The sequence below is a fragment of the Castor canadensis genome, chromosome 9 (assembly GCF_047511655.1).
Source record: "Castor canadensis chromosome 9, mCasCan1.hap1v2, whole genome shotgun sequence".
Lineage (NCBI taxonomy): Eukaryota > Metazoa > Chordata > Mammalia > Rodentia > Castoridae > Castor > Castor canadensis.
This window is the reverse complement of record NC_133394.1, coordinates 134,217,449-134,245,152: the sequence shown is the minus strand read 5'-3', so window position 1 is coordinate 134,245,152 and position 27,704 is coordinate 134,217,449. Positions and strand designations below refer to the sequence as shown.

The window sequence follows — 27,704 nt, the reverse complement described above, 5'->3', positions numbered from 1 at the left end:
TACTTCAGGTTGTTAAGACTGAAAGGAATTTATACATGTAAAGTGTTTAGAACAGTGCCTAGCTCAAAGCAATTGCTCAGTGAGTATCTGTGTTGTTACTGTTTTTCTAAGGTAAATGTGGTCATGGCAGGTTTACAGGACATTGGAGTGCCAAGTTAGATTCTGGTTGTATGCCAGGGCTTATCAATCCATTGTGGTTGCCTGGAGAAAACTATTAAGGAAGTTTGGTGTGTGTTTTGTCTGAGTAGCAAAGAAGACTGTTTTTGTTGCAATTACTGGTTAACAATACTGTGTGTGTTGGAGGGAGTGGGAAGAATGAAACATGAATTCAGAGAAATATTTTGGAGAAAGACTTTAGGATTAACATTGTTTTGTTGTTGAGAATAAATTCCAGTTTTGTTTTGATTTTTGTTCCTTGTGATTTTGGACCCATCATGGTCTATGGGGTTCGTTTAGCTGGTTCATACAGTAAACAGTTTTTATAGTAAGTGTTTATTATGAGCAACGCCTTGTCCTAGATACTTAGGAAGCACAGATGATGAAAGTGTCTTCTGTCCTCCACCTGCCAAAGGTCTATTAACAAGTAATTAAGGGATGTGCTACAATTTGATATTATACAAAAGGATCTGTGGGATATAGGGAAGAAGCACACCCACCTGCCTACAGAGGTTAAGTAAGGTGAGTTTAATTATATTATGGATATTTGCTTTGCATTTCTTGTCATCCCTTCACTAGGAACCATTCTATAGGATTAATAGTTCTGAGGATATTTGTAATTAATATAGCACATTTAAGAAGTTTTTAATACTCTAGAAATGCTTGTGCTGTTTCACTAAATCAGATTTTAATAACTTTTCACCTTCCATGTAATAGTTTTAGGTGAAGTTCTTGTCAAAAGCCAACAATAGAGGTATTGGGTTTTCATTATCCACAGAAAGCAGTGTACAAGGAAAGGTTTGTTCTTGAGGTGGAGTCTAGTTTCCAGATGACAGATGTCATCATTGGTACCACTAACAAAAGGTCTTTTGTAGTTAGTTTCTTTTGTGTAAAGAACAGGTGACACAACTATGTTGCTTATTCACTTTATCAACCAACATTAAAGAGAACTTTATGTGAGTTTTTACTAGAAAACTAGTACAACCATTTTGTGATAATTTGCACACTAGGCAAACACTATTATATATTAATCAAAATTGATTTTTGTACCTCCTACAAAGTGTGTCCTTTTTTCTTTTATAAAGTCAGAAGGCTTTCTTTTTATTAAAAAATTATCCAAGTGTCTCTCCCACCCTCTTTCTCTCCCCCTCCCTGCCTCAGTAAGATGCTGCTGTAAGCCCAGGCTGGCCGGCAGTTTTCAGTCCTTGTGCCTTCAGCTTCCTGTGTTCTGGGATTGCAGATGTGTGTGACCATGCCGAGCTCTGATGTATCTTAATTATGATTCCATGTTAGCATTTCAGTATCTCTCTTCTTTTCATATCAGATCTTTTTATCAGGCCTAACTTTTGGTTTTACTGGTTTTCTTACTTCCTATTTCTCTTGATATTCTCTCTTTTACTTTAGGAATTTGGGAGGCTTAGGGTTATTGTGTATACTGATTTGCCAGGATTAAGTATGCCTTTTAGTAGAAGATACTTAACTTTGAGACAACTGTATTCTTAAAATACAGCATTCTTGGTTTTATTCTGAAATAGACCACCTCCTACAAGAAAAGGCAGAGACTACCTACCTGTCACATCTGTCTGTACTGTAGAAAGTTTTGCCATTTCTGTTCTGAGGGAACACATAAAGTAAATAAGCTTTGAGCCTCATTTTTCTCATATAACACATTTTCCAATATGTAATTCATCATATGAAGATTTCTTATTACTTAAGGAAGTTATTATTTTAAGATTGTTTGTGAATTTGCCTTATTTTGGTTTTCTATACACCTGAATTATTCTACATTTCTCCTCTGCTATGTTCACAGACTCAAGGGATACCTCAAGTTTGGAGTACAGTAACAGAACCTTCTGCAGAAGGTAAAAATGAGGACTGTCCACTTTTCACTGTTTGTGACGGACTGTCTAGAAAACAGCAGGCTTTTTTGAGCATTGTGTTGTTCTTTCCTTTCTATCCACCCTTTCCCATCAATTGGAAATCAGTTGCACATGAATGTGTGTTCAGTTTTGCTCTATCAGTCCTTGGTTTGGAAAGGGGATGAGTAGGAGAGATTCTAGCAACGGTAGTGGATGTTCAAATGTGAATTATGTTACTGCAGGAGAGTCAGTATATTAAAGTCTACTTTATGTAGAGCATATATTTTATTCCCACTATTTTTGAACAATTATTTTTGTAATGTTCTACTCTTCAAAGATGGTTAGTCCAAAAGAGCGTTTTTTAAAAAATAAATATTATTTCTTGGGTCTTTTTTTCCTTTCCCCTCAATTGAGTGTTACTTAAAAATTTTAAAGTAACAAATAGAAATAATGTAAATTGCAAATAAGACAAAAACTAGAAATTTTAAGAGCATCAGCCAGGTTTTTTAATTTGAATATGACCATGGCTCATTTCTAAAACTTACAACATTTCCATTCTGAAAGGTACATTTACATATAGATATTATATTGTATTATAAATTTAAGTATATAGTTGGGAGGAAATATATAAAAATGTGGTAAGTCACGTAGCATGTATATATATATATATTGTATTTAAAGTATTTTAATGTTGTAGATAGTTTGGCTGGATTAAAACACATAAAGCTTGCATTGTGTTAATTTTCTTATCTGGTTTCATATTTCAAAAATAGGATACTGTTGAACAAGAGGTCCTCAGTAAGCATTCCTCTAATACTTGGACAGTTTTCTGTTGTTTTCTGTTTGCTTCATATGAATTCTTCCAGAAAATAATGGACCATTTAGATTCTTTAGATTTCACAATGTTTTAAATTAGATGCTTAAATTATTAGTTTGAAATAAAGGGTATAGATTAGTCTGACAAAATGAAATAGCAAATGTCAGTATCTCAATGGAAAAAATTAATTTTTACTTCTGTCAATAACTTTGCTTTATCAGGTAATCGGCTAAAAAAGGTACAAAACAGGTATTTATCACTAGCAACTTTGAACTGCTTAAAGGCCATGTTTTAAAACAAAATTAACAATATAGAATTGTGATTAACTTATAGAAAGGTATGATAGTTAAAGTTATATGAATTGAAAGTTCACTAAAAGAAGGAAAGGGAAGGGAATATGCAACAAGTGAAAAGCAAAGGATTGACTAGCAAATCTGTAATGGCAACAGACAGTCAAGGAAAATCAGAAAGGGACTGGATCATGGGCACCTAGACAGGAGAGGATTTTCAGGAAGGGATTGATGGTGGAATGGTTGAGAGCATAGTCTGTCATTATTGTAAGGAGTGTGCAAAGGGTTCTCATGAAGAATAATCATTTTAGGGCTCACTAATAAGCATACATGTACTCGCTGAGCAGAAGTTTTTTGTTTCATCTTGTGAGTCCTGTGATTAATTTTGTTTCCTTTTTTTGCTTACTTTATAGTAATTAAGAATCTCGTGTATTTTGTACATGCTCTTCATTTTATATTCCTGATGCATCAACATCATTCATCTTTTATTATTTTCTTTACATTGTATAATCTTTGCAAGGAATCTCTGTTCTTCTCTTTCTCCACAATCTCCTCCTCCACAGTGGGGAATAAAAAGAAGAAAGACAAAAAGTGGTTTATAGTTGGTTGTGGAGAGGTAGGGGGCGGAAAACCTATTAGATTTGGCAAGAAGAAAATCATTAATTAACCTTAAAGAAATTAAGCCTTAGTATAGTGAATGGACTTACTCCCCCCCCCTCCACAAAAAAATCTTAATAAAATATTTAGGCTGACATGTTGGCCCATGACTTAATCCCAGCTACTCGGGAGGCAGAGATCTGGAGGATCATGGTTCAAGGTCAGCCCAGGTAAAAAGTTAGCAAGAGCCCATCTCAGCCAATAAGCTGGACATGGTGGCATATATCTATGATCCCAGCTATATGGTCGTGGTCCAGGCCAACTTGGGGCAAAAATGCAAGACCCTATCTGAAAAATAACTAAAGCAAAAAGGGCTGGGAAATGTGGCTCAAATGGTAGAGTGCCAGCCTATTAAGCACAAGACCTTGAGTTCAGACCTTAGTACTAACAAACTCCTTTCCCCCCAAAGCCCCACAAAACAATAACAACAACAATAAAAATTTACATGGAACCACCCCAAGTGCCATCAGCCTCTGATGGATGGGTGCATGAATAAGCAAAATGTAAACTGTAATACAATGAAACATTATTCAGTGTTAAAGAGAAAGTCACCCACACCCAAAATGAATGAATCTTGATGACATGAGGCTAAGTAAAATACGCCAAACACAAAATTACAAATACTATGTGATTCTGCTTTTATGAGGCTGTCAGAGTAGTCAGAATCATAGCAGTAGAAAGTAGAATGGTGTTGCCAAGAGCTAATGCAGAGGGGGGATGGGGAGTTACTGTGCAATGGTATGTACTGAATTTCAGCTTTATAAGATGAAAAGTGTTCTGGAGATGGATCATGGTGATGGTTGTGCAGCAATATGAATGTACCTAATACCACTAAATTATACGCTTAAAAAGGGGTTAAGATGGTAAATTTTATGTTACGTGTATTTTATCACAATAAAAACAGATTTAAGGGAATGAAGTAGGTAATATCCAATTTAAGGAATAGAGAAGAAATTGAGTGGTGTTGAGAAATAGGTATTATGATGAAGTAAAGGGTTTTCTTAGGAACAGGTAGATCTAACTGTGCTTAAAAGAAAAAGGGAAACACTCAACTCAGCTGATTTAAGTTGAGTATTTAAAAAATTTCAATTCACCCAATATGTTTTGAACTGTAAGAGGTGATCTTACTATAAGAGACATGCCTTTTAACAGCAGAATCTCTTTTCTTCATGGGTAATTGTGCTAGTTTATGGATTTAAAATGTTTTGTAAGGTTAATAAAAATGACTTTAAGCTCAGCCAAGAAACTTATTCACATAATAATTCTCTGTTGATGATGGAGAATGATGATAATGACTCACAGGCATGTTACTAACCATTTTTACATCCTTCTTAGAATTCATTTCTAATGAAGAATTTGAATGACAATCCTTGTTAAGTATTGTCTTGAACTTTTTGGAAGGGGTTGGAGGTGGGATGGAAAAGGGGGAATGGAGTGATAATTAGAAAGAGGAGGCCTAAGAAATTCTTTACCTTATAAATTAGCATACATTTGTTTGGTTTCTGAATTATGTATTATAAGCATATAGAACTCTAACATCATTATTTTCCATGTTTTGACCAGTACCAAATATTTTGTGACAGAATTTTAATGCTAGCACTACAGCTCTCCTTCAGTGAATAATGATAGGTTTATGTACTAGCTGCATACGCACTGATCCACAGCCTGTGACCTTAGCAAAGGTAAGCACATTCCAGATTGCAGTGTGAGACAGTTGAAGATTGATCTGCTTTGGTAGCTGCCTAAATTTCTCTCATCTGTGTCTAATAAGCATGCTTAATTGCATGAATCTGGCCATGGTATTAGATTGCATTCTCTTTTAGATGTGTAATTGGAAGTCTTGAAAGAGGGGAGGGTACGTTTTAGGTTAGCTAATATATATATTTCAGGGCTAGGACTAGATTCTTGGTGTGATTTTTAGAAATGCCCAAATAAGTAATCATTGTATTTTTCTAATGAAACCTGCACTACATTAAATATTAGAGGCTGAATTTACCACAAAACTAAATGCTTAATATATTCCTATGCATAACTGATTGTTCAACATGCTTTGTTGAGTGGCTTGAAACTATAGTATAGTATGACTTCTTTTTCTACTTTATTAAAAAATTTGAGGAATTTGCCCATTTTACTCACTTTCTCACTCTCTTTCTCTTTTTCTCTCTCTCTCATGGTTCCAAGAGGTAGAGACTCAAATCACTTCAAGTAATGAAAACTTTGTTGTAAGGAAACAGGCATTTTTCCAGATCTGAGGGGTAGAATATTAAGCAAAACAGATGTCTTGCACTTAATGAAGTTAATACTCTTTTAGGGAGGCAGTGAACAAGTTTGGCATGCGTGTCTGTGTATGGATACATACACACTTCACCCAGCTTCTGGCATAGAAAATTACATGGTAAAAATAAGGCAGGGTAATAAGATAGTCAGTGACTAGGTAGAACAAGGGCTATTTAAATAATATACTCAAAAGAGCTCCCCAAAGAAGTATTTGGTTGTAGACCTGTATGCTGATAGTGAGCCAGGGTCAGATCTGGGTGAAGTATATTCTAGGTTTAGGGTCTAAGGCAGACATGACCTTAACATACTTACGGGTCTAGAAGAAGGCTAACGTAGCCAAAAGATATTAAGGAATCTGGAGAGTGGTGGGAGACAAACAAGATAGACAGGCCCAGATCTCATAGGACCTTGTAAGCCCCAATAAAGAGCGTAAGATTTATTATAAATGCAAAGTAAGTGTATTAAGGAGTTTTGAGCAAAGTTTTGATGTCATTCATCTTTTAAAAAGATTATTATGGCTACGTAGATGGCAATCTTTTAGGGGTCAAGAGTAGAAGTGGCAGACCTATTGAGGCTCTTGCAGTGAACTGGGCAGAGGTGATAGTGATCTGGTGAGGGGGAAGTAGCAAATCTGATTCATGATCTGTTTCAAAGGAAGGACTGGCAGACTTTGCTGTGGGGTTGAATTCAGGATTTTGGTGGGAAGCAAAGATAGGAATAAAAGATGATTTCTAGGTTTTATGTATCTATGTTATTAAGAATTTGGAGGGCATATGGGTGATTAGGACAAAATATGAGCAGACTCTGGTGAGGGGGTTAATAATAATAATAATGATAAAAGATGCTGAAAAACACTGAGATTGGTGATTCAAAGAGAAGGAGATTGAGAGGTGTGAGTTCAAGAAGCAAAGGAGGATGCAGGAGAGAAGACTGAGAAGTGACCAGTGAGATAGATACAAGCAGAATCCTGGAAGCCTAGTGAAGAAAATGTTTTAAGAAAAAAGGTACAGCAGTGTCAGATGCTCTAGAAAGAAGATCAAGTGAGATGACAGAAACCTCACCAGTGGCTTGGCAAAGCAGAGGTTAAGTCTGTTGGTGGTCTTGATGAGTAAGCATTTTCACTGAAGTGGTGAGGTGAAATTCTGATTAGAGTGGATTATTGAGAAAGTAAAGACAGTGAACATTGTTGACTTTCAAAAGGAGTAGAGAGAAGTGGAGCTCTGATACCTCAGGGTAGATATGATGTGAACAAAGTTATTTTATATTTTAAAAGATGGAGATTTTATAGTGTTTATGTATTGATAATAATATGGTATAATTAAGAAATAATAAAGGAGATCAAACTATCTTAATTTAAAAACTATTATTAATTGCAAAGTGGGGTTATACAATTAGGGATTTACTCCATTTTTGTCTTACCTTTGTCTGGATTTTATTTCCTGCTATTTTCTAGAGGCTGGCTCTGTAGCTCTTGGCAGTTGTATGCTTACATTTTCCAGTATCATGACCAAAGAGAAATAGAAGTCTTCCTTGTCTGGTCTAGTTAGAAAAATGCCAGGAAGTAACTGGATTACGTCACATGCGAAACCTAGACTATCCTGTGACCTCCAGGATGGGATCCTATGGTCACTTCTTCTCTGTCTCTTTCCCCCAGGTGGTTAGGAAACTTGCCTCAGAAGAAGGCAGAGAAAGAAAGAGTACCTAGCAGCAAGCCAGCAAGGGATGGGCAAGAGAAACTAGAATGTGATAGAGCAGGTAGAGAAAAACCTCAACAAAGTTATTCTGGATCCGGGGAAGGGCAGGAGAGGGAGGTCGGAAAGCATGGGTTACACAGTATAAAATATAGCTACTCTTTCAGAACAATCTGATAGGTTCTTGATACTTGCAGTTCAAAACTTTTGGACTATGAATGAATTTTCCCATAGGCCTCTTTTGGTCCCTGTCAGTATCTTATGATAATTAATGATAGAATTTCCCAAATCTAGACATTTTATTAAACCCCATTTGTGCATTTTAATAACTTGTCATTGTGAAGTTAAAAAATCTTTCTTGCTATTATAGATTTTCGGTACTGTCTGGCACTTTTTACTTTGACAAGGTAAATGCCTGTCTGAGTTCACTTAGGATCACTGGACATGTCTATCATGAAAATGAAACATTGGTATTAAAAAAAAAAAGCATTATTGAGGAAATTAATTCAAAGTGGCAAAACGTAGGTGCTGTCCATGTTAGTTTGGAAATCTGGAAACACAGATGCCTTCCAAATATCTATTAATTAAGGAAATATGTGTTTCTTTGCACATGACCTAAACACTCCCAAAAGGGAAATAGTATTTATCACACTTTAGTTACAGCCAAGAATGCCAACAATGTCTTCATGCTCATACTGTACTGGGATTGAATTTGGGTTACTGGGGATTTTTGCCAAATGAGGCCCTTTCAGTAAGGAAAAGGAACAGCTATAGCCAATGAATATAATTAAAGTTTATAAAGGCATGTAGAGATTTATGTGGGAGAGTGTCCCTTTATGAAGTTATAAAAAGTTTTATTAAATTATAAGTAGTTATAGGTATTATTTTGCTGTTACCAAATCTAGGAAAAGCAGTACTTCTTTGTGGGATCGTGCATTATGAGCAGTTGTTCTGTCTCTGTAATCTTATTTAATGTGAAACAGTTCCTTAGAATTTCCTGACTTTGGCTATAGTCTTAAAAAATATTGTGTAGTTTCCTTCACATGATTAGGCCCACTTTATACATTTTGGGATGGCTGGACTGTTAAATAGAAATTATTGTTTTTATTACATCTTTTTGTGTGGCACGTGGTGTTAATTTTTGTTTGTTTGTTTGTTCAAGATAGGGTCTTACTATGTAGCCCAGGGTGCCTGGGAACTCACTATGTAACCCAGGCTGGCTTTAAACTCACCATCTTCCTGCCCTCAGCCTCCTGAGTGCTGGAATTACAAGAGTGTTCCATCATACCCAGACATGGTATCAATATGTTTTAATACCAACTGTGTTACTTGGTCACTTGATGAAGATAGTATCTTCTATGTTCTATAACTACTTTTGTCCTCTTTTGTAATTAATATTTTTTTGTGGAGAGATACATGGAGCTATAAAATACCACATTCCTTATACTGTTTTCACCCTCTTGTTTTAGCATTTATGGATCTTTCTTGCTTGAGTTAGTTAAATTTATTTATGATTGTCAAATGGCAGTTTTTTGAATTCCGATATTTTTTCTGTTTATTAGTTGTCATTCTACTATAAGAGATTTCAAAAGAATATTTTATCAACAAACATCTTGTCCTGTGAAGATGGTAGGAGATAACAGACATCTTGAAACTAGAAATTAGAGAAATATCATCTTAAAGTCTTATAACTGTTCTGAGGTTTGATCTTTTGCATTTGTTCTTTTATATCACTCCTTCTTTCCTATTTTGTGGGTTTTGATTTGCTGCTTTCACTATTATTTTCACACTTAAATTGTCTCCAATTTGTTTATTGGTACACCTTCCAAGCTGGCTTCTGTATCAATTTATGTCTCCATCAGTTTTTGAACCTTTCCTTACTTTCTGGCACAATAAGCTTTTATAGTCTCATTGTATCATTTCTCAATCACCATTTCTGTAAGGGGTTCTGATGATTTTAGTTGAGGTACTACTTAGAAAGAAGGCTTTGGGTATTAGAAGCCAGTATTTAGTGATATTTAGAAACCAAGATTTTAGCAAGAATGTTTATTGCTACTGACATACTGTTCCCAGGTTTTCTCAATGGGCAGAGTTAAGAAGTATATACAGTCTGTATTTATTTTTCTTTTTATTGAAAACCATGAATTCCCACTGATACCTGATACTTCCAGTTTTAGTCTGACACTACTAGGTTGATTCTAGCTTTACCCTTTCCCCTACTTGTGCCTTTCTTCACCGACAATGAAAAATCTGGTTCTGTTACCTTCAGTTTGTTTACTGAATTATTCATTACCCCTGTTTTATAGCAGTTTTTTCTGATCCTATCCGGCTTAACCTCACTCCAGAACCTCCCTTGCGCAGGCCTCTGATGGCCTGCTGCCCCCATGTCTATATAATGTGAACTCTGGTCACCATTAGCCTGTTTTCTCACCCATATGTGGGTCTTGGCTACTTCTGGGCATCTGAAGGATTTTTGAAATAAATTTCCAATTTGGTAAAAGCTTTGGAAAAGCTTGAGTGAATGCTATTTTAGTGACCATGTAAATGAGTCTGTGTTTGTAGATCTGTTTTTTTAACTGAAGGTATTCCATTTTGCCCATCCCACAAAACTGTTGCTGTTGACAAAGGTCCTCTGTGAATGAGGAGTCTGTTTAGTAACTTCTTATTTTACCCACTGAGTCAGTACTTCATAATTAAGTGAACTTTTCCTGAAAGTTTTTTTGCTATTAATAATACTAAACCATGACTCTACATATCAAGTGAAGTCTAAGTTAGAACATGATATATACCGAGTAAATGTAGCTAACGTATTTATGAACTGTTAAATTTTTAAATGCGAAAATGCACTAGGAAAAATCATGTGTAATTGGAGATCAAACAGCAATTTCCAGAGTAAAATTACCTTGAAAGTATCCTTGCTATGGGTACTGGTAAAATTTCCAGTTCTTAAAGAAACCAGGATTTGTAAGTTTTGAATGTAATGTCTTCTCTTCTGACCTGGAGATTGTATGACAGCTAGCTTGAGAAGTTTGAGAAGTTTTTTTGTTTTTCTTAAACTAGGCTTTTGTGTTCTTTAGTTGTTGTTGAATTCCCTTTAAAAGTTAATCTTAGTAATAATCCCTTGACTCTGGTGCTTTATTTATTTTATGCAGCACCCAATAATAATGACTGTGCACTCAGTAAGTATTTGTTGTAGGGATTCCAAGTTGACTACATGAAAATATTTTCAAGAAACTTTCAAATTCAAAGAGAACAAAACTTTAATGATACAAAATTAAAGCAAACAATTACAAAGTTAAAACTTAGAAGTATGGTTTTTTGTCGTTAAACATGTTTTTTGGAAAATAGCATGTTCTTCATTTTATGAAGCTTAGACTCCCTTTTGAAAAAGTTCATTGCTTTATCTAGGAATGCCACTGAAAAGAATCAGTGAAGGCTGACATTGTCCCAGTAGCCTTGGTTAACTGAATCATTTTGTCATCCATTCACTTCTCCACATATACTGAATTTTTTCTGTTTACTTGCTGTTCCACATTCATTTAGTACTGCTACATTTTTGATGTGTTCAGAATATAAAAATGAATAAGAAACATTGCATGTTCTTAAAGAACTTAAGTTTATTTGATGTAGAAGATTCTTACTCTCAGTTCAGCATTAAAAAAAAAGTGAAGAAGAAAAACGTTGCGTGTAAAATGGACGAATGAACAACCAAAGATTCAGCACTCCATTGCCAAGGTGGTAAATTTCCTCAGTGCCATCCATAATGAGATGTTTAGGGACACTTGAGTAAACATTTAGTCCCTACAGCCACTGCGTCTCCTGCTCTTGTTGAAATGTTCATAAAGAAAACATTCCCAGATTTTAACTGTGCAGCATTTCTGCTCCTATACTTATTGTTTTGTTACGATCATAATTTATAGTTGTAGAACATATTCAGAAGAGTCATTTCCACATACATTTTGTCAGTTAATCTTCACAACAATCATATAATTTAGAGACTCAATGTTAACCTCTCACCATCTTCATGGGACTAAGTGTTGGTAATACACTTAGTTTAAATGATAATAAGATTGCAGTTTGTAATAGAAAAGGTAATAAAGCCTTCCCTTAGTGTCCCTTGAACTCCTATTAGGAAGAGAACACTCCCAGTAATTTTTAAGTTCAAAATATTCAGGTATTTGCCAACATGTACTCTGCGTGATACAAGGTAAGGAGTTCATGAGCAAAAGTATTGGTACAGCTACTAATATCTTCACTCACCAAGTTCAGAGAGTAGCTTTAGGTGTCCAAATGTAACACGTAGTAGGAATTTAGTCCATGTTACAAAGGTGTGCCCCACTAATCAAATTGCAAGGATCTCACATTCTGGCACTGATCTAAAGATAAGCGTGTCTTGACTGTACTGAGTAGCTGGTCTCACTCAGAAGGCACACCATACAACACAATGTCCATGAAATAGGGAAGGTGAAACTTCTTCACCTTTTACATTTAAAACTTACTATCTTCTTTCATGTTCATACTACATTTAATTAAAATTTGTATTACACTGTAGTTAATTGAATTTTCATGTGAGAAGTTAAATCTTAATGTAAAGCTTCTAATAGAAGATAGTGTATTTAGCTATACTGTATTGATTCTACTGTTCTGTTTCATACTATCAGAAGTTGATTTCTCTAAAATAACTCTTATGCCAGTTGCTTTCTTAACATTAAGACAGATGATACAAATATATTTTTAAATAATAAATTTAGGAAATAGCAGTTAAGTAATAGAAGAGCTATATACTTGTGGTCACTTAGCTTGTCTTGGCCAAGGTCCTCTGAATAGAATGTAGTAATAATAATAAGTATCTTTCAAAGGAGGTATAGGGGAAAGCCCTTGCATTAGTCAGACTTGTTGCTGTGACAAATACCTGAGAGAAACAATGTAAGAGAGGAAAGATTTACTTTGGTTCATCATTTTAGAATTATTGGTTCATCATGGTAGGGAGAGTGTGGCAGAGCAGAGCAGCTTACATGGTGGCCAGGAAGTAGAGAAGAATGCCTGCAATAGTAGGATTTTTCCTTTTTTACGTTTTATTCCATCTGCCCTGTCAACATTTAGGGCACATCTCCCCTGCCCTAGTTAATCCTCTTTGAAAACACCTTCACAGACACAACCAGAGACATACTTAATCTCTTAGACACTTCTCAATCTAACCAAGTTGGGCATGAAGATAAAACATCATGGTCCTATATCAAAGGAATGTGGCATTTTAGAGTTATTTGTGAATGCTAGATAAAAGAGTCAGTTCCTGACCTCTTAGAACTCATTATTCAGAGAGTAAATTGGTTGAGGGCAATTACATTATTGTATGTGGTAGGTCCTGTGGCAGATATAGGATGATCAGAGAGCCCAAGAAAGAACAACTATAATGTGGAAATGGGTGGGTTAGAAAAACTCTCTGGAGGAAGGAGTTTCTGATCTGAATCATAAATACTAAGGAAGAGCAAGCCTGGCAAAGAAGGAAGAAAGGAAAACCATTTATTGACATGGGGCATAGGGGAACATGGTACATTTAGAAAGCTGTAAATATGACTGCAGGTTACAATTATAAAAACAGGCTTAGTCTGAAACCTATTTTGGCCATATATTAGTCTGTTGTATCTAATTAAGAATTTAACCTTCATAAATTTTTATCAACATGATAATAAAAGTACCCACTTCAAAGAGTTGTTGCAATAATTATTTGAAATAACAATCTCAAATCTGATATTTAATGAATACTTAATAAATAGTAGCAGTTTTTATTGCTGTCCTAAAAGTTCTTAGAATACTTTTACCCTCATTATTCTATATTCTGCTGTTCTAGGTTAACTGTTTACTTTGCAGTGCTTAAACACTATTTTGTTATAATGGAATTATTAAAAACAAAATTTGAATGAGTTTTAAAGATGGTCTATCTTAATTTCATCATTTTGTGTATTAAGAAACTGAGCCAGAATGAAATACTCTGCCTCTGATGCCAGCATGAATCAGTGGCACAGCTGGGACCTGAAACAGGTCTCTTTCCATTCCAGAATTCTTTTTATTAGTCTTGGACTAAATTGCTAAAAATCACTGTGGAGCATGAATCTATATTATGGCCATAATTTCAAGCAGAAACAATGTAGAAATTGCCATTTCTATAGCTCTGTGAATTGTAAAATTCTTTTTTTTTTTTTTTTGGTGAGATTGAATTTGAACTCAGGACTTTGCACTTACAGAGCAGGCATTTTACCCCTTGAGCCACACCTCCAGTCCATTTTGCTCTGATTATTTTTGGAGATTGGCTCTCATGAACTATTTGTTTGAGCTAGCCTCAAATGGTGATCTCTCTGGTCTCAGTCTCCCAAGTAGCTAGGATTATAGATGTGAGTCATTGTGCCCAGTGTAAAATACATTAAAAAAAAAAAAAAAAAAAAAAAAACCCAAAAAAACAACCCATGTCCTTCTGTGCCTGCCCTCTGGTGGGAGTGCTATGAAGCAGCAGCAAATATAAAAGACAAGTGAGAAACTGGATAATTTTTAAATGAAAACTCCTTCAGCATCAAGAATTTCTATGCAGACAAACCCTTTTGTTTATTTGGATCTCTTCACTGAAATGTAAATGTAGATTTTCATAATACCTATGAGTTAAACATGTTCTGCCTCATGCATTTAGCAGCACCCAGCAAGTAATTTGTTGCACATCTTCTGAGTTCCAAGTGGTATGGCTAGAATGCTGCACAAGAAATTTTTACTTTCTTTAGTGGGATGAAGAGATATAAGAATAATCCTAGTAATAAATAATTATTAGTTAAATTTTATGCATAAAAACACAGAATGATTTGCAATTATAATAACAGTGTTTAAAAAGGATCCCCTGAGGGATTACAGTTTTAGCTGTGATATGGAGGTTCAGTAAAATAAATAGGCAGAGATGTGGTGGAGGGTTTGAAAGAAAGGGTTTCATATATTGAGGGAACCTTATTCACAAGGCACAGAGGAAGGACAGAGTATGGTCTGTCCTGAGGGTTGAAAGACAGCCAGGATATCTGAAGCGGTTAAAGCTAACGTAAAATGCAAGTACTGGACGTGAGAAATGAAGGTCCTCACAAGGCACCATCAAAGAAACCAGACAGCAGAAGGAGAAGTGAACCTCCCCAAAGTAACTGCCCACTTTGTGTTAGAATCTCGTGTTAGGCTATAAAGATTAATTTTAAAGAAAACTACTTTAGAAGCACTATGGTATTCTATTTATTTAGGTAGGATAATAGCTAGGATTTGTGCAGTTTAAATATGTAATCCTTTGCATTTGAGTTTTCTTCTTTTCTATATTGTCTCATTGGGAATTGAGGGAATATTTTGATGAGCTGGAATGTTTAGATCATGGCCTATTACTAGTGAACAATCAGAGAAACGACAGAGAGAACTGTATCCTGTTTTCCTGGCTGAGGATTTTGTGTGGGTGTGCGCAGTGCAGCTGTGCTGTGGGTGTCTTGGCAGTCAAGACAGGGCAGTTCTCAAAGCAGTTCATCTTGGATAGGAAGAAACTTAAATGAAAAAAAGGATACTTTGAATAGATTAGATTCAGTGGAAAGCACCCAGGCCTGACCTTAAGGCTGATACCTTCATTTCTTTGGTGAAATGGATGTAGCAGCCTCAGGCCCACATCCAGGCTTTATGACAGGGATTCATGAGAAGAACAAAAGCATGAAAACAATGAACAGTCAAAGCTTTGTCTCAGTAGAAAATTACACTCACCATATACAGTTTTCAGTGAAGGTTTTGTTAGTTAATTGTTTGATTTACTTTTTTCTTTGAAGAACATATAAATGAAAAAGGCAGATTGTGAAAACTTGGCTTTGTGTGCAAATATGAATTCAGAATTTTCTGTAGTTTAGCAGAAAGCTCTTTTCTTAGATCTATTTATACACAGATAGATTCCCAGATCTGCATTTATTGCTCCCTTGTTTTCTTCTCCTTTCTCCTCTTGTGTGGTCTATAAGCACTCCATTTTCCCAAATCTCAAATCAAATACAGACAATATAGCACTATTCAGTTTTCAAGTATACTTATTGCCTTCTCATTGGAAAAACTCATTATTGCCCCTTTTACTCTGTAAGTAAGCACAACCCTCTGCATTCTTTCCAGTGTTTAGCTGCTTGTTTATATCTTTGCTGTTATTTAGCATTTTACTTCAGAGTAGTGTGATGCCAGGTTCTGTGGTCAGTTTGCCTAAGTTCAAATCCAGTCCTACTACTTACTGTTTTGGTTTCATTGATTTCTCAGTTTCCCATCTCTAAAATGGCGATAGTCCTGTTAGCATCTTTTTATGTTTTTTTTCAGACTTAAAGAAAAAAAATTCATATAAAGGATTTAAAATAAATGTCCAAAGAGGTGTTAGCTACCATTTTGTTCCTGGTTTAGGTCTAGACTCTTAGAAACTATTAATGGCTGTCTTTACTCTTTCCGGCAATTACATTCTAAGATCATCTGTTTGCTGATGACTCCCCATTAATATCTCTTTAATATCCTCAACTTTACTTTCCTCTGAGCTCCATAGTTGTAACATCTGACCACTATTGTATCATCTACACTAAGCTGTCTAATTCATGCTTCAAACAGATGTCTAAAAATAGAATTTTGTTTGCCCCACTTGCCCCTGCTCCCATTTTTAGGCACTTTTCTGTTTTTGTAATAAATACCAAAGTTATATTATGTTACAATACAAAGGTTTATTTAAGTTTATAGTTTTGGAGATATGTGTCTATGATTGGGTGGACACATTGCTTTAAACCTCTGGTAAGGGCAAGGGCAGCATATCACAGCAAGAGAACAGGACAGTGCAAAGCCATTCCCTGGGGGTAAAAAAGAAAAAGAGGAAGAGACCAGGGTCCTTCTATGCACTTTGATGGCACATCTCAATGACCTAAAACCTCTCATTATGCAGCCTACCTCCTAAAGCCTTCATCACCCATCCTGATAGTGCCATGGAATGGGCAAGCCTTTAACACATGGACCTTTGGAGGATGTTCCAGATCTAAACTAGAACACCTACTTTTGGTTTTCCAAACTCTGTCCATTTCATTAACACATCTTATTAATACTATCTTCAGAATACATCAGAGTCTGAACAATTGTTACCACATTTAATTCCGTATTACCACCACAGTCTAAGGCACTAACGTTTTTTGCCTGAACAATCATATAAGGAATGACCTTATTTTTTCCCATTTCCCATATTGTATTGAAGAACTATATTTTATAAACAGATTATTTCCCTTCCTATTGAAATTAGAAAAACATCCAGAGTTCTTGAAAAGAATTCCATAACCTGGACCCTCTCCAATTTTCTATCTCTCAAGCACTCCTGGGTTATTCATCTCAGAAGACTTATGCTAGCTTTCCTCTCTAATTGGGATTTTTTTTTTCTTAGATCTTCAGAATGTGGCAATTTTAGGTGTTAGTTCAGATACCATCTTCTTGAGAAGCAAACGTACATCTTTCCTTCCTTTCTTAATAACAAATCACTACCTGAAATTTCCCTCCATCTCTTCCTTCTTTTCTAAATTGCCTCTCCTGAACCTTTGCCAAAAGAATTTAAGTTCCCCAAGGACAAGTTCCTTATCCATCTTGTTGAATGCCGTATACCCCAGTGCTTAGACTACAACCTGATACTCAGAAGGTTTATCAGAATTTTATGGATTGATGGGCAGGTGAAGGATTGATTAAATATAATATTTGTTACATTATCTACAACCAGGGAAATGATGGATTATTTTATCCTGTACAAATTCTTGTAGAGGTGCTTATTTTAGAATTAATCATGCTAATACTTGTGCTAATTGCTTTTATGTGTTTTCACTGTTGTAGATTATAAGCCTGTAAGGGTAGGAGTTGTCTTTTACTGTTTTTTTAGCTTCTGTTCATAGAGTGCTAGACACTTGCTAGTACTTACTGTTTAATAAATTGAATCAAAAATTCAGTATAACATTTTTATTTCCCCTAAGGTTATAGCATGTGCCTATATTTTAATTCTGAAAGCAGTGTGTTTAAAATGTAACTTCCTTTTTTTATCTTTTGCAGTTCATAATTGGACCCTTGAGGACACCCTGCAGTGGCTAACAGAATTTGTTGAACTCCCACAATATGAGAAGAATTTTAGAGACAATAATGTCAAAGGAACAACACTTCCCAGGTGAGTCTTTATTACACAAATGTGCTTTTCCACTCATGGAGAATTATATACTAGATACTGTTTTTCAATGTTGAGTCTATAAGTTACTTCTGTGGCTGGGGATACCAAGGAAATATAAATATATTCATTTTTAATCATGTTAAGGTATTTTCAACATTTGTTCAACTTTATTTGCAGTGCCGGGTAGCAAATTCTCAGGGCCTTGCACATGCTAGGCAAGTGCTCTACTACTGAGCTACATTATCTGCCCCTCACTTTTTCTTGTCTAAACAACCAAGTGCTTAAAAAATTTATTCCTGTGAGTGCTTCAGCAGCACACATACTAAAAAAGTTTATTCCCAAGGTAAGTAATTTTGAGAATTAGGAGATGGGTCAACTATATTATTTTTGGAAAACATCAAAGGTTCAAGCGCTGATTACCTAGTAAAGCTAAGGAAAACTTATTCATTTGATACTGATTATTTTTATGAAGATACCTATTTGACTGGATTAATGTAAGTATCTTTTTGTTCTTTTAATGATAATAACAAATTAATCATAGCAGCCTTAAGTTATATTTCAATTAGAAATGATGTTTAATAAACAAAAATATAGTAGCAACATTTAAAAATATATGTTGCTTAGGACTTTATATTACCTCATTTAAGCCTCCTGATTAAATTGAAGGTATGTATTATCATTGCCATCTTACAGGCTAATAAATATTGTCAAAGACAAGTTAAGTATTTTGTCTAGGGCAATATTTAAACCCAAATAGGTCTGATGTCAAATGCCAAATTAACTCTTAAATATCTGGAACAAGTTGTTAGTTTCCTAAATTGTACATTCTGGTTAACCTAACTATCTTTAAGATTTAAGTGTTACAACAAGGGGATTGAACTTTGGTCACAAGATAAAAGCGGGTGCACACAAGGAAGATATGAGGATAGGTAAGACACCTAAAAAATTAACTAGCATTTGTTGCCCTCAACGCAGAGAAACTAAAGCAGATACCTTAAAAGCAACTGAGGCCAATAGGAAAAGGGGACCAGGAACTAGAGAAAAGGTGAGATCAAAAAGAATTAACCTAGAAGGTAACACACACGCATAGGAAATCAATGAGAGTCAACGCCCTGTATAGCTATCCTTATCTCAACCAGCAAAAACCCTTGTTCCTTCCTATTATTGCTTATACTCTCTCTACAACAAAATTAGAAATAAGGGCAAAATAGTTTCTGCTGGGTATCGATGGGGTGAAGTGGGTGGTAAGGGAGGGGGTGGGGGCAGGGGGGAGAAATGACCCAAGCATTGTATGCACATATGAATAATAAAAAAATAAAAATTAAAAAAAAATTGAAAAGGTAAAAAAAAAAGATTTAAATGTTAATATGTGCAATGATTCTACCAGAACATTGCCCTTACAAAGTTGCTTCTTATGTTCCATTTCTTCCCAAATTGATTCCTACATCAATCAGTTACTACAATATATTTATTATATGTGATGAAATAAACACATCATTTCCTTTATCAGTTCACTTACATGCTCAATTTAAATAAGCAGCTTTTGTCAGTTTGAGAATTTGTATTTTGAATCAGGTTGAAAGTTTTCAGATTTCTAAAATCGTATTCTGAATATCAACATCAGCATTTCTGATTTTGTTACATGTATGATTGGAATGATGGTGAAATTGTGGGAATAAATGTTTATTCAATAAGTACTGAGTATCTTCTGTGGTTATAACTTGATGCTGAACGAAATAAAATTTAGTTCATGCTTTTAAATAAAAGAAGTCGATAAGTTAAAATAGGTTAGTATGTTAAAATGGGATTTGGTTTTTTTAGGTTATATATAATGCCCTGATTTTAATGTGGTCATACTATTTTTCTTATGTTGTTCTTTGGAAAGTTTATTTTATATAACAGAAACATGAAATAAAATAGATAAATCCATATTCTGTTAATAAGTGGTATAGACATTTTTTTTCTTCTAAGTAAGTAAGGATTATGAGAGATGCTTGAAATTCTGGTAGGCTTATAGAGACAGCAGCTACATACTTATCAAGACCAATTTTAAAAATAGCATGTAACTGGAAAAAGTGATAATGTAGACATTTTCAGCTCAGTCCATTGGAAGCCTTTTTTAGTAAAGGGGAAGGAAAAACAGGTAAAAATATTCTTCCTCGCCTGGCACTGGTGGTTCACGCCTGTAATCCTAGCTACTCAGGAGGCAGAGATCAGGTGGATCGCGGTTCGAAGCCAGCCTGGGCAAATAGTTCTGCCAGACTGTATTTCAAAAAAACCCTTCACCAAAAGGGGGCTGGTAGAGTGACTCAAGGTGTAGGCTCTGAGTTCAAGCCCCCGTACTGCAAAAAAAAAAATTCTTCCTCAAGACCCTTTTATATGACAGTGACATGAGTTAAAGGAGCAATATTGCTATAGCTACAGAGTTTTTTGTAGTATTACCTATACATGTAAGAGTTGGTTACAAAAATGTATAAGAAAGTTTTACACATTCCAGATGGTGGGTTACAACAATGTGTTACTGTTGAAAACCAAAAATATGAAATGCTCTATAATCTGAAATTTTTCGAGCATCAATGTGATACCACAAATGGAAAACTCTGGACCTCATGTGATGGATCACAGTCAGAATTCAGGTGCACTAAAAATGTTACAGAAAATCATCTCTAGGTTATATGTATATAAATGAATTTTGTGTTTAGACTAGGGTCCTATCCCCAAGATACCTTACTGTATATATGCAAAAATTCCCAAATTCAAAAAAATCCAAAATTTAAAACATGTCAGTACTTAATTCTACAACATTTAAACACTGTTAAATATATTATAGTTACATTAGTTTTGTATTAGCTATAATGGTTATCTTAGGCCTTTTATTATATTTTCTATATTCAATATAATTCATATTATTAGAGTTTGTAGTCAAGTTCTCTTCACTTGACATATGCCTCCTCATTTTTTCCCATCTCTGGCCTTTCCTGACACCCTCATCTACTCAGGACGAATCATTTCCACCTCTGGACTCATAACAAACCATGCGTAAATTCTGTTACAGTTTCTTCTTTTTTTTTTTTTTTTCCTTTTTTTAAATTTTATTATTCATATGTGCATACAAGGCTTGGGTCATTTCTCCCCACTGCCCCCACCCCCTCCCTTACCACCCACTCCACCCCCTCCCTCTCCCCCCACCCCCTCAATATTGTATCTCATTGTCTTTCTTAAGTTTAGTTTGTTGTTGTTAATAGCGGTATTGCTATTAATTCATCCATGCATCCATCTGTCCATCCATTCAGCTATTATGCAAACATTTATTAAGCTGCTTCTTTTGCAAAGTACCATGCTAGGAGATACAGAGATGAAACATAATTTTTGCCATCAAGCGTTTTGATAAGTGTTGTGTTAAAGGTGTAAGAGACATATTGAGAAGATATCTTTAGAGAATATGAAGGAAAGCATTTTGAAAGTTACACTGCAAAGTTTTTATAAGCCCCATAGGGGTTCCTATAATTTTTCTCTACTCAGAGGCACTGAATTCTTCCAGAATAAATGGGATGGGTAAGAGTAGTCTTTGGGCTAATTGTATGGGTTTGAATTTCTGCCTTACCTCTTACTAATTTTGTAACCTTGGACACATTACTCAGCCTCCCACAAATATCCTCAGCTATGAAATGGAGATGAATATATATTATAGGGTTTTCTTGAGTATTAATTAAGCCGATTGCACAGGATCCCACTTGTTTGTATTGTCATTATTAATTATATTAGTGTTTTAGATTTTTATTACAAGTTTGTTACTAGTGTTATACTTGGCTGTTAAGAACTCTAAGTTGAGTACTAGGCTGCTTGGATTTGTAATCCCAAACAAAGTGATCTTATTTCCTTATTTCACTTTTGTCTCCCTACATGCTTTCTTCTTTGCTAATAAAATTGTTCAGACCTACTTACTGTATAAATCCCTTTCCCAATCCATCCCAACCCAGAAAGTCTCTTCATACTTTCCACTTATCTTTTGCATACTTTATTTTTAAAACATTTTAAACATTAAAATGTAATTTTATATGTGTGTGTGCACACATAACAAAATGGGCTGAGTTGAGAACTATATTTTTAAAGTTGGTTAATGATGTTAAGTAAGTTACTTCCAATTTCATTATTATTTCTGAAATGATAATAAAATGCCAAAGTTAATGATTATAAAATAAACTTCTAAATTATAGTTAGTTGTAGCAGAAAGTAACCTTAGGAAACAATTTATCAGCATAGCAACTAAATTATTAACACATGGTTGTCTCTCAATAGCTAAGTTTACATTTGGAAAGAGTTTTTGAAACATAAAGTATTAAATAAAATGGATGAGATTTTTACAGCGATTATCACTAATATGTAAAGTATTAATTTTTTTGTCCAAATATTTAAATTTATGCACTAGAAATACTTTCATTTAATATATATGTATGTATTTTTTAAACAAACAGGATAGCAGTGCATGAACCTTCCTTTATGATTTCCCAGTTGAAAATCAGCGACCGGAGTCACAGACAGAAACTTCAGCTTAAGGCACTGGATGTGGTTTTGTTTGGACCTCTGACACGTTAGTATCTCTGTCACTCACAGTATGATGCAGGGGTGTAGACCGATCATCTCTGTGTTGTTTAAGGAAGGAGAAAATAAGAGAGATAGTAGATAACTAAGGAGAATCATTTATTAACTGTGAAAGAAAGTGATACTATCTTGAAATGAAAGATTTATAGGATTCCATTTATAGGATGGAATTTTCTGTCATCAAAACATGAAATGTGAATTTTCAAGTTGGGTTACTACTGTAAAAAATTGCAAACCCTAGGATTAGATGATAATTTAGAATTTTAAAATTTGAAACATTGGATCTGTATAATACTTTTAATACTAATGTTATTATAGCTGGATAATCAATGAAGAACCCTTAAAAATATGGCAGTTTAACTGTCCTGATGGCATGAAGTAGTGGATCGTAGTGATTGCATTAGTCATTAAGAGAGGATTTTTTAGATATAGATCAAAAAACAAAGATCCACTTGAAGCTTTATAAAGTAACAAGACTATTTTGGCAGGAGCGCAAAGTGGATTATGTTACTTGATTGTTTTGAAGAAGAACATTTAGAAAAGTGTTATGTTGTATTTGTGAAGAAAGTAAACCTTGTGTTTCTTTACTTTGATAGGAATACTTTTTCCCCAGAAGGAGGTTTATATGTTTATTTAATTTCAAATTTCAATCTGCTTTGGAAGAAAGTGAAGAGTACACATTTTAGAGGAACTGCGTTTTATTTTTCGGAAGCTAAAAAGAATAACAAAATTAATACAAGAAAAATGGCTTTCACAGATGACAAGTTAGGAGGCAAAAATAATTAAATTCTTAGACTGAGGACACTTTCAAGTTTCTATGATACCATCTTGTGGATGGTCCTTCTGAAAAAGGGTTACTAGAGTGGTCGATTGGGTTCCATGACTTTACTGGTTCTTTTTTGGCTTAGGCTAAGAGAGCAGTTGGTGCAACAGCTGGAACTCCCCTTTTGAGAGTTGTTGGAAATTACAAGCCTTAGGAAAGAGAACCCTGCCTATTATGCCAAGCGTTCCCTAGATAGGATCCCTGACTACCTTTTTCTTATCCTGTGTTTTTGACTGAATCCATTGGGAGATTGTCTTCAGTTAGATTGTGTCCATTGCAGTTTGGTCAGGAATATTTATATTCTCCTTTAACCTGGGAGCAAGCCTAATTCAGAGAACATGATGTTATCAGGTAATTTGAAAAGAAATCGAACTAGTCTCAAAGAATGTTGTAAACAAGTATCTGTGATTCTCTTCATAGGCCCACCTCATAACTGGATGAAGGATTTTATTCTCACAGTTTCTATAGTAATTGGTGTTGGAGGGTGTTGGTTTGCTTATACACAGAACAAGACATCAAAAGAACATGTTGCAAAAATGATGAAAGACTTAGAGAGTCTACAAACTGCAGAGCAAAGTCTTATGGACTTACAAGAGAGGTAAGTGAAAAAATCTTAACTTTATTTATATAAAGTACATTTTATTTCATATTTTTAGAAAATTGTCATAATTACATGTTTATTATAAATGGTACTTGGAATCAGTGGAAGGAAATTAAGATGTGGCATTATATGTGGAGTTTAATTTTATTTTTAACTTGATTTAAATAATTATGAATTTCTTTAGAGTCTTCTTGCAAAAGAGTGTTTACCTGTTATCTCTATCTTGAACCCAAGGTAACCAAAATAGCTGTATAGTAGGTTGCTTGATATTTTAATTACCCAAATTTAAGGTTAATAGAAAATGCTGTGAATTCTGATTAAAATGGGTATCAAATGGCATGACACAGTATTTTTTCTTTCATAAAGAAAATGAAATTTCTAAACTCTTGTTAGGCAGGCACTGTTACCGCTTGAACCACTCCTCCAGCCAAATTTTGGAAACTCTTACAAGAAATTTTTATTCTTCTTTAAGGCTTGAAAAGGCACAGGAAGAAAACAGAAATGTTGCTGTAGAAAAGCAAAATCTAGAACGCAAAATGATGGATGAAATCAATTATGCCAAGGAGGAGGCTTGTCGGCTAAGAGAGCTAAGGGAGGGAGCTGAATGTGAATTGAGTAGACGCCAATATGCAGAGCAAGAATTGGAGCAGGTACTTATGTTTAAAAAGTACATATTTATTAGTTCCTCAGTATAAAATACAGTATACTGTTCCTCATTTGTTTGTTATTATAGTGATCAAAGTCCATATATTAAATTAACAAAGTGGTAACTGAATAACAAAGTTACCATCATGTTCATTCTTTCAAGAAATCTTACTTTATGCTATGTTAATTGTTAACATTACAATTTATTTAACATTGTAATATGCGTTTGTCATGAAAAAATAAATTACATCTAATTTTGAACTTTTCTAAAGGTAAAGGATCTCTATTAGGCATTCATTTGATTCCTGTTAAATGGTTTTAGAGCATAATCTGCTAAAAAGTTTCAAAGCTGTATAAAATTCATCCTTCTAATATTTATTTCCCCTACCCACTTATTTGAAATAGAATGTAGTAGGCATTCAGGCATTGCACAGTCTTTTGGAGAAAGTAAGGTTCTGGGCAAATTTAATTGTATGCATATGCATTCATTTCCTGCTATAAAAATTGTCACAACCATGGCATAAGTAAACATAAGATTCATTTTCTTAATGTTCTGAAGGTCAGGGTTGAACATGGGTCTGCAGGGCTATGATTCTACTGCAGTCCAGAGGGGTCTGTTCTTTGCCTTTCCCCCTTTTAGAGGCTGCCTGCATTGGCTCATGAACCCTTCTTCCATCTTCAAAGAATGCTATTCGAACCTCTCTTTTCATGGTCCTCTGTCCTTTTTCTGACTTTGACCATTTCTTTACTGAAGAAGAAACTGAGGAACAAAATGAGGATTGGGAGACTTGCTCAAAATTAGTTAGTTGTAAAGCAGGGGCAAGAACCTTCCACTTTGTTTTTTGCACTATTGTCTTCTCAATCAATTGTTAAATAAGAGATAAGAATTATGTGATGAATAAATTTTAATTTCAATTTATGGGAGAATATACTGTGCATTACTACTTTCTTGTAGGTTGTCATTTTAGGAGGATTTGTTGGACTGAACTCAGGCTTTTCTATTGTTATTGTTAAATCAGGCTTCTCTCTCTCTCTCTCTCTCTCTCTCTCTCTCTCTTTTTTTTTACTGTTAGTTGAGCTTCCCCACATACCCTAGACATCTGTTTCTTTCTTTCTTTTAATACCTTTTTAAAAACTGACATATTGGGATATCTTACTTGTACAGAATGTAGTAAAGAATCAGGGAGTTAGCAAAAGAAGCCTAGCCAAAATTATGTTGTGTCCAGCAATTAGATAGTATGTTCTTTTTATTCTTGTGAGAACTCCTGGCCTGTTCCCACTGACATGTCTCTCTCTCTTGATTTGTTCTCAGGGCTTCTAGCAAGCTTGTTAGCTATTTTTCTAACCTTTGCAGATAAGAAAGCAAATAAGAAAAAGAAAAAAAAAACTGATAGTAGTATTTTACAGGTTACTGCCTCACATTGAGAGAGAAGATACAATATTTTAAAAAAGAGTGGGGGGAACTCAAGAATGATGATCATTCAGATCTGTGATTTTTACATAAAGACCTTGCACACCTCAATAGATGTTAAGGTTACCACAATATCATGTGACAGTATAAACATAATCCTCAAAAGATTCTGAGCCATCAAGAGATGGCTTACAGAGGAGAAATGGGTATTTTAGAAAGAACTCTGTCCAACACGATTATATTGATAAGAAACAGTTTTCTGAGTGTTTGCTATGTGCCAGAAGTTTATGCTTAACACATGGCCAATGGTTTGCTCATAAACTTTAATCCTTACAATACATAGATATTTCAGATGAGATTTATAGAGAGCTTTGATAACTTGCCATAGATTAGATAGCTATTACATGACAAAGGCAAGATTTTGTATGTCATATTTCGAAGTCTCTTGTCTTCCCCATACTACTGTTAAAAGCTTCAGTTGTAGAAGGAAATTTAACTAGAAATTAACTTACACATACCAACACATAAACTACAATTCCATATAATTTGAAGCATTGCTATGTTTTTTCCTAGGTGATAATTGACTACTCAAAATTAGAAGGCAAAAAAATTTTGTATGTGGTTTGTATAGTGTTATTTTCCCTAAAACAAAAACTTTTGGATGACTAATATTCCACTTTAGATTTTTGTGTAATTTAAATAGCTTTTACATCAATTATTTTATTCTTTTAAAACTCTCAAGAATCTTAGAATAAGTCCTAATATTTCCATTCTACATTAGACAATAAGGGTAAGGAGTTAAGAACTTGCTGAAGTTTTCAGAGTTAATAAAATTGGGTTTAGACACCAGGTTTTCAGACGTTTCTTTCTGTAGCTCATTGTTACTTACTGCTGTCTTATAAATAAAAATAATTATCATACCTATAAACAATAATTCACCATTTGCAAAAGGTACTATAACTACTCAGATTGAATAACCATGTAATTCAAACTAAGTGTTAGAATTTTGGTCAGATAGTAAATTTATGAATGATAGCAGAGAAAACAGTTGAATAATTGCTATTATGGTAAGGTCACAATTCCAAAACTTTGAGACATTATTTAACAGTCAATGTAGACATTGTTCAGTATCAGTTTATGCTCAAATTCATAGTTTCTGTCTTAAATGTGTTTGTATTGAGCTCTTTAGAGGAAATTGCCCTGGTGATCTTAAAGAGCTCAATACAAACATAGAAAATGTGTTAAATGAATTTATTTTTCTCAGAAGATTTTCACCAGTTTTTCTCTGTAATCATAAAGATTCTCTGTATACTACCTTAGAAATGAAAATTATATAGAAAGTTAAGTATCAAAATCTTGTGAGAAAAAGGTTTGCTGACATATACTTTGTGGTGTGATACAGAATAGGATGTCAAAGTCTCTGTTCCTGAGAGATTAACAAGGATGCCACATGTCTTACCCAACTGTGTTACTAAACACACATTGTTCCATGCACATTGCATGATCAATTATGCCAGGAAAGTATTGCCTAGAACTTGCTTTCAGTGAATAAGTCCTATCTTACCATTACTTTTACTTTCTCTCTGTGTGTCTTTCTTTCTCTCCCTCCCTCCCTCCCTCTCTTTTCCCTCTCTGCCTCCCCTCTCTCAGTAGGTCTACTTAGTGTATCCCAAT

At 34.6% G+C, this 27,704-nt stretch overlaps 1 protein-coding gene across 2 annotated transcripts in view; it reads left to right on the top strand.

The window, feature by feature from the left end:
• The window catches only part of Stim2 (stromal interaction molecule 2), a 157,219-nt gene that overhangs the window by 111,632 nt on the left and 17,883 nt on the right, over positions 1-27,704 (top strand). For both annotated transcript variants that reach the window (XM_020182451.2, XM_020182452.2), the window contains exons 4-7: positions 17,837-17,948; positions 22,424-22,539; positions 23,794-23,971; positions 24,447-24,624. In XM_020182451.2, the coding sequence (XP_020038040.1) occupies positions 17,837-17,948; positions 22,424-22,539; positions 23,794-23,971; positions 24,447-24,624 (584 nt within the window). The remainder of the gene's footprint in view (positions 1-17,836; positions 17,949-22,423; positions 22,540-23,793; positions 23,972-24,446; positions 24,625-27,704) is intronic.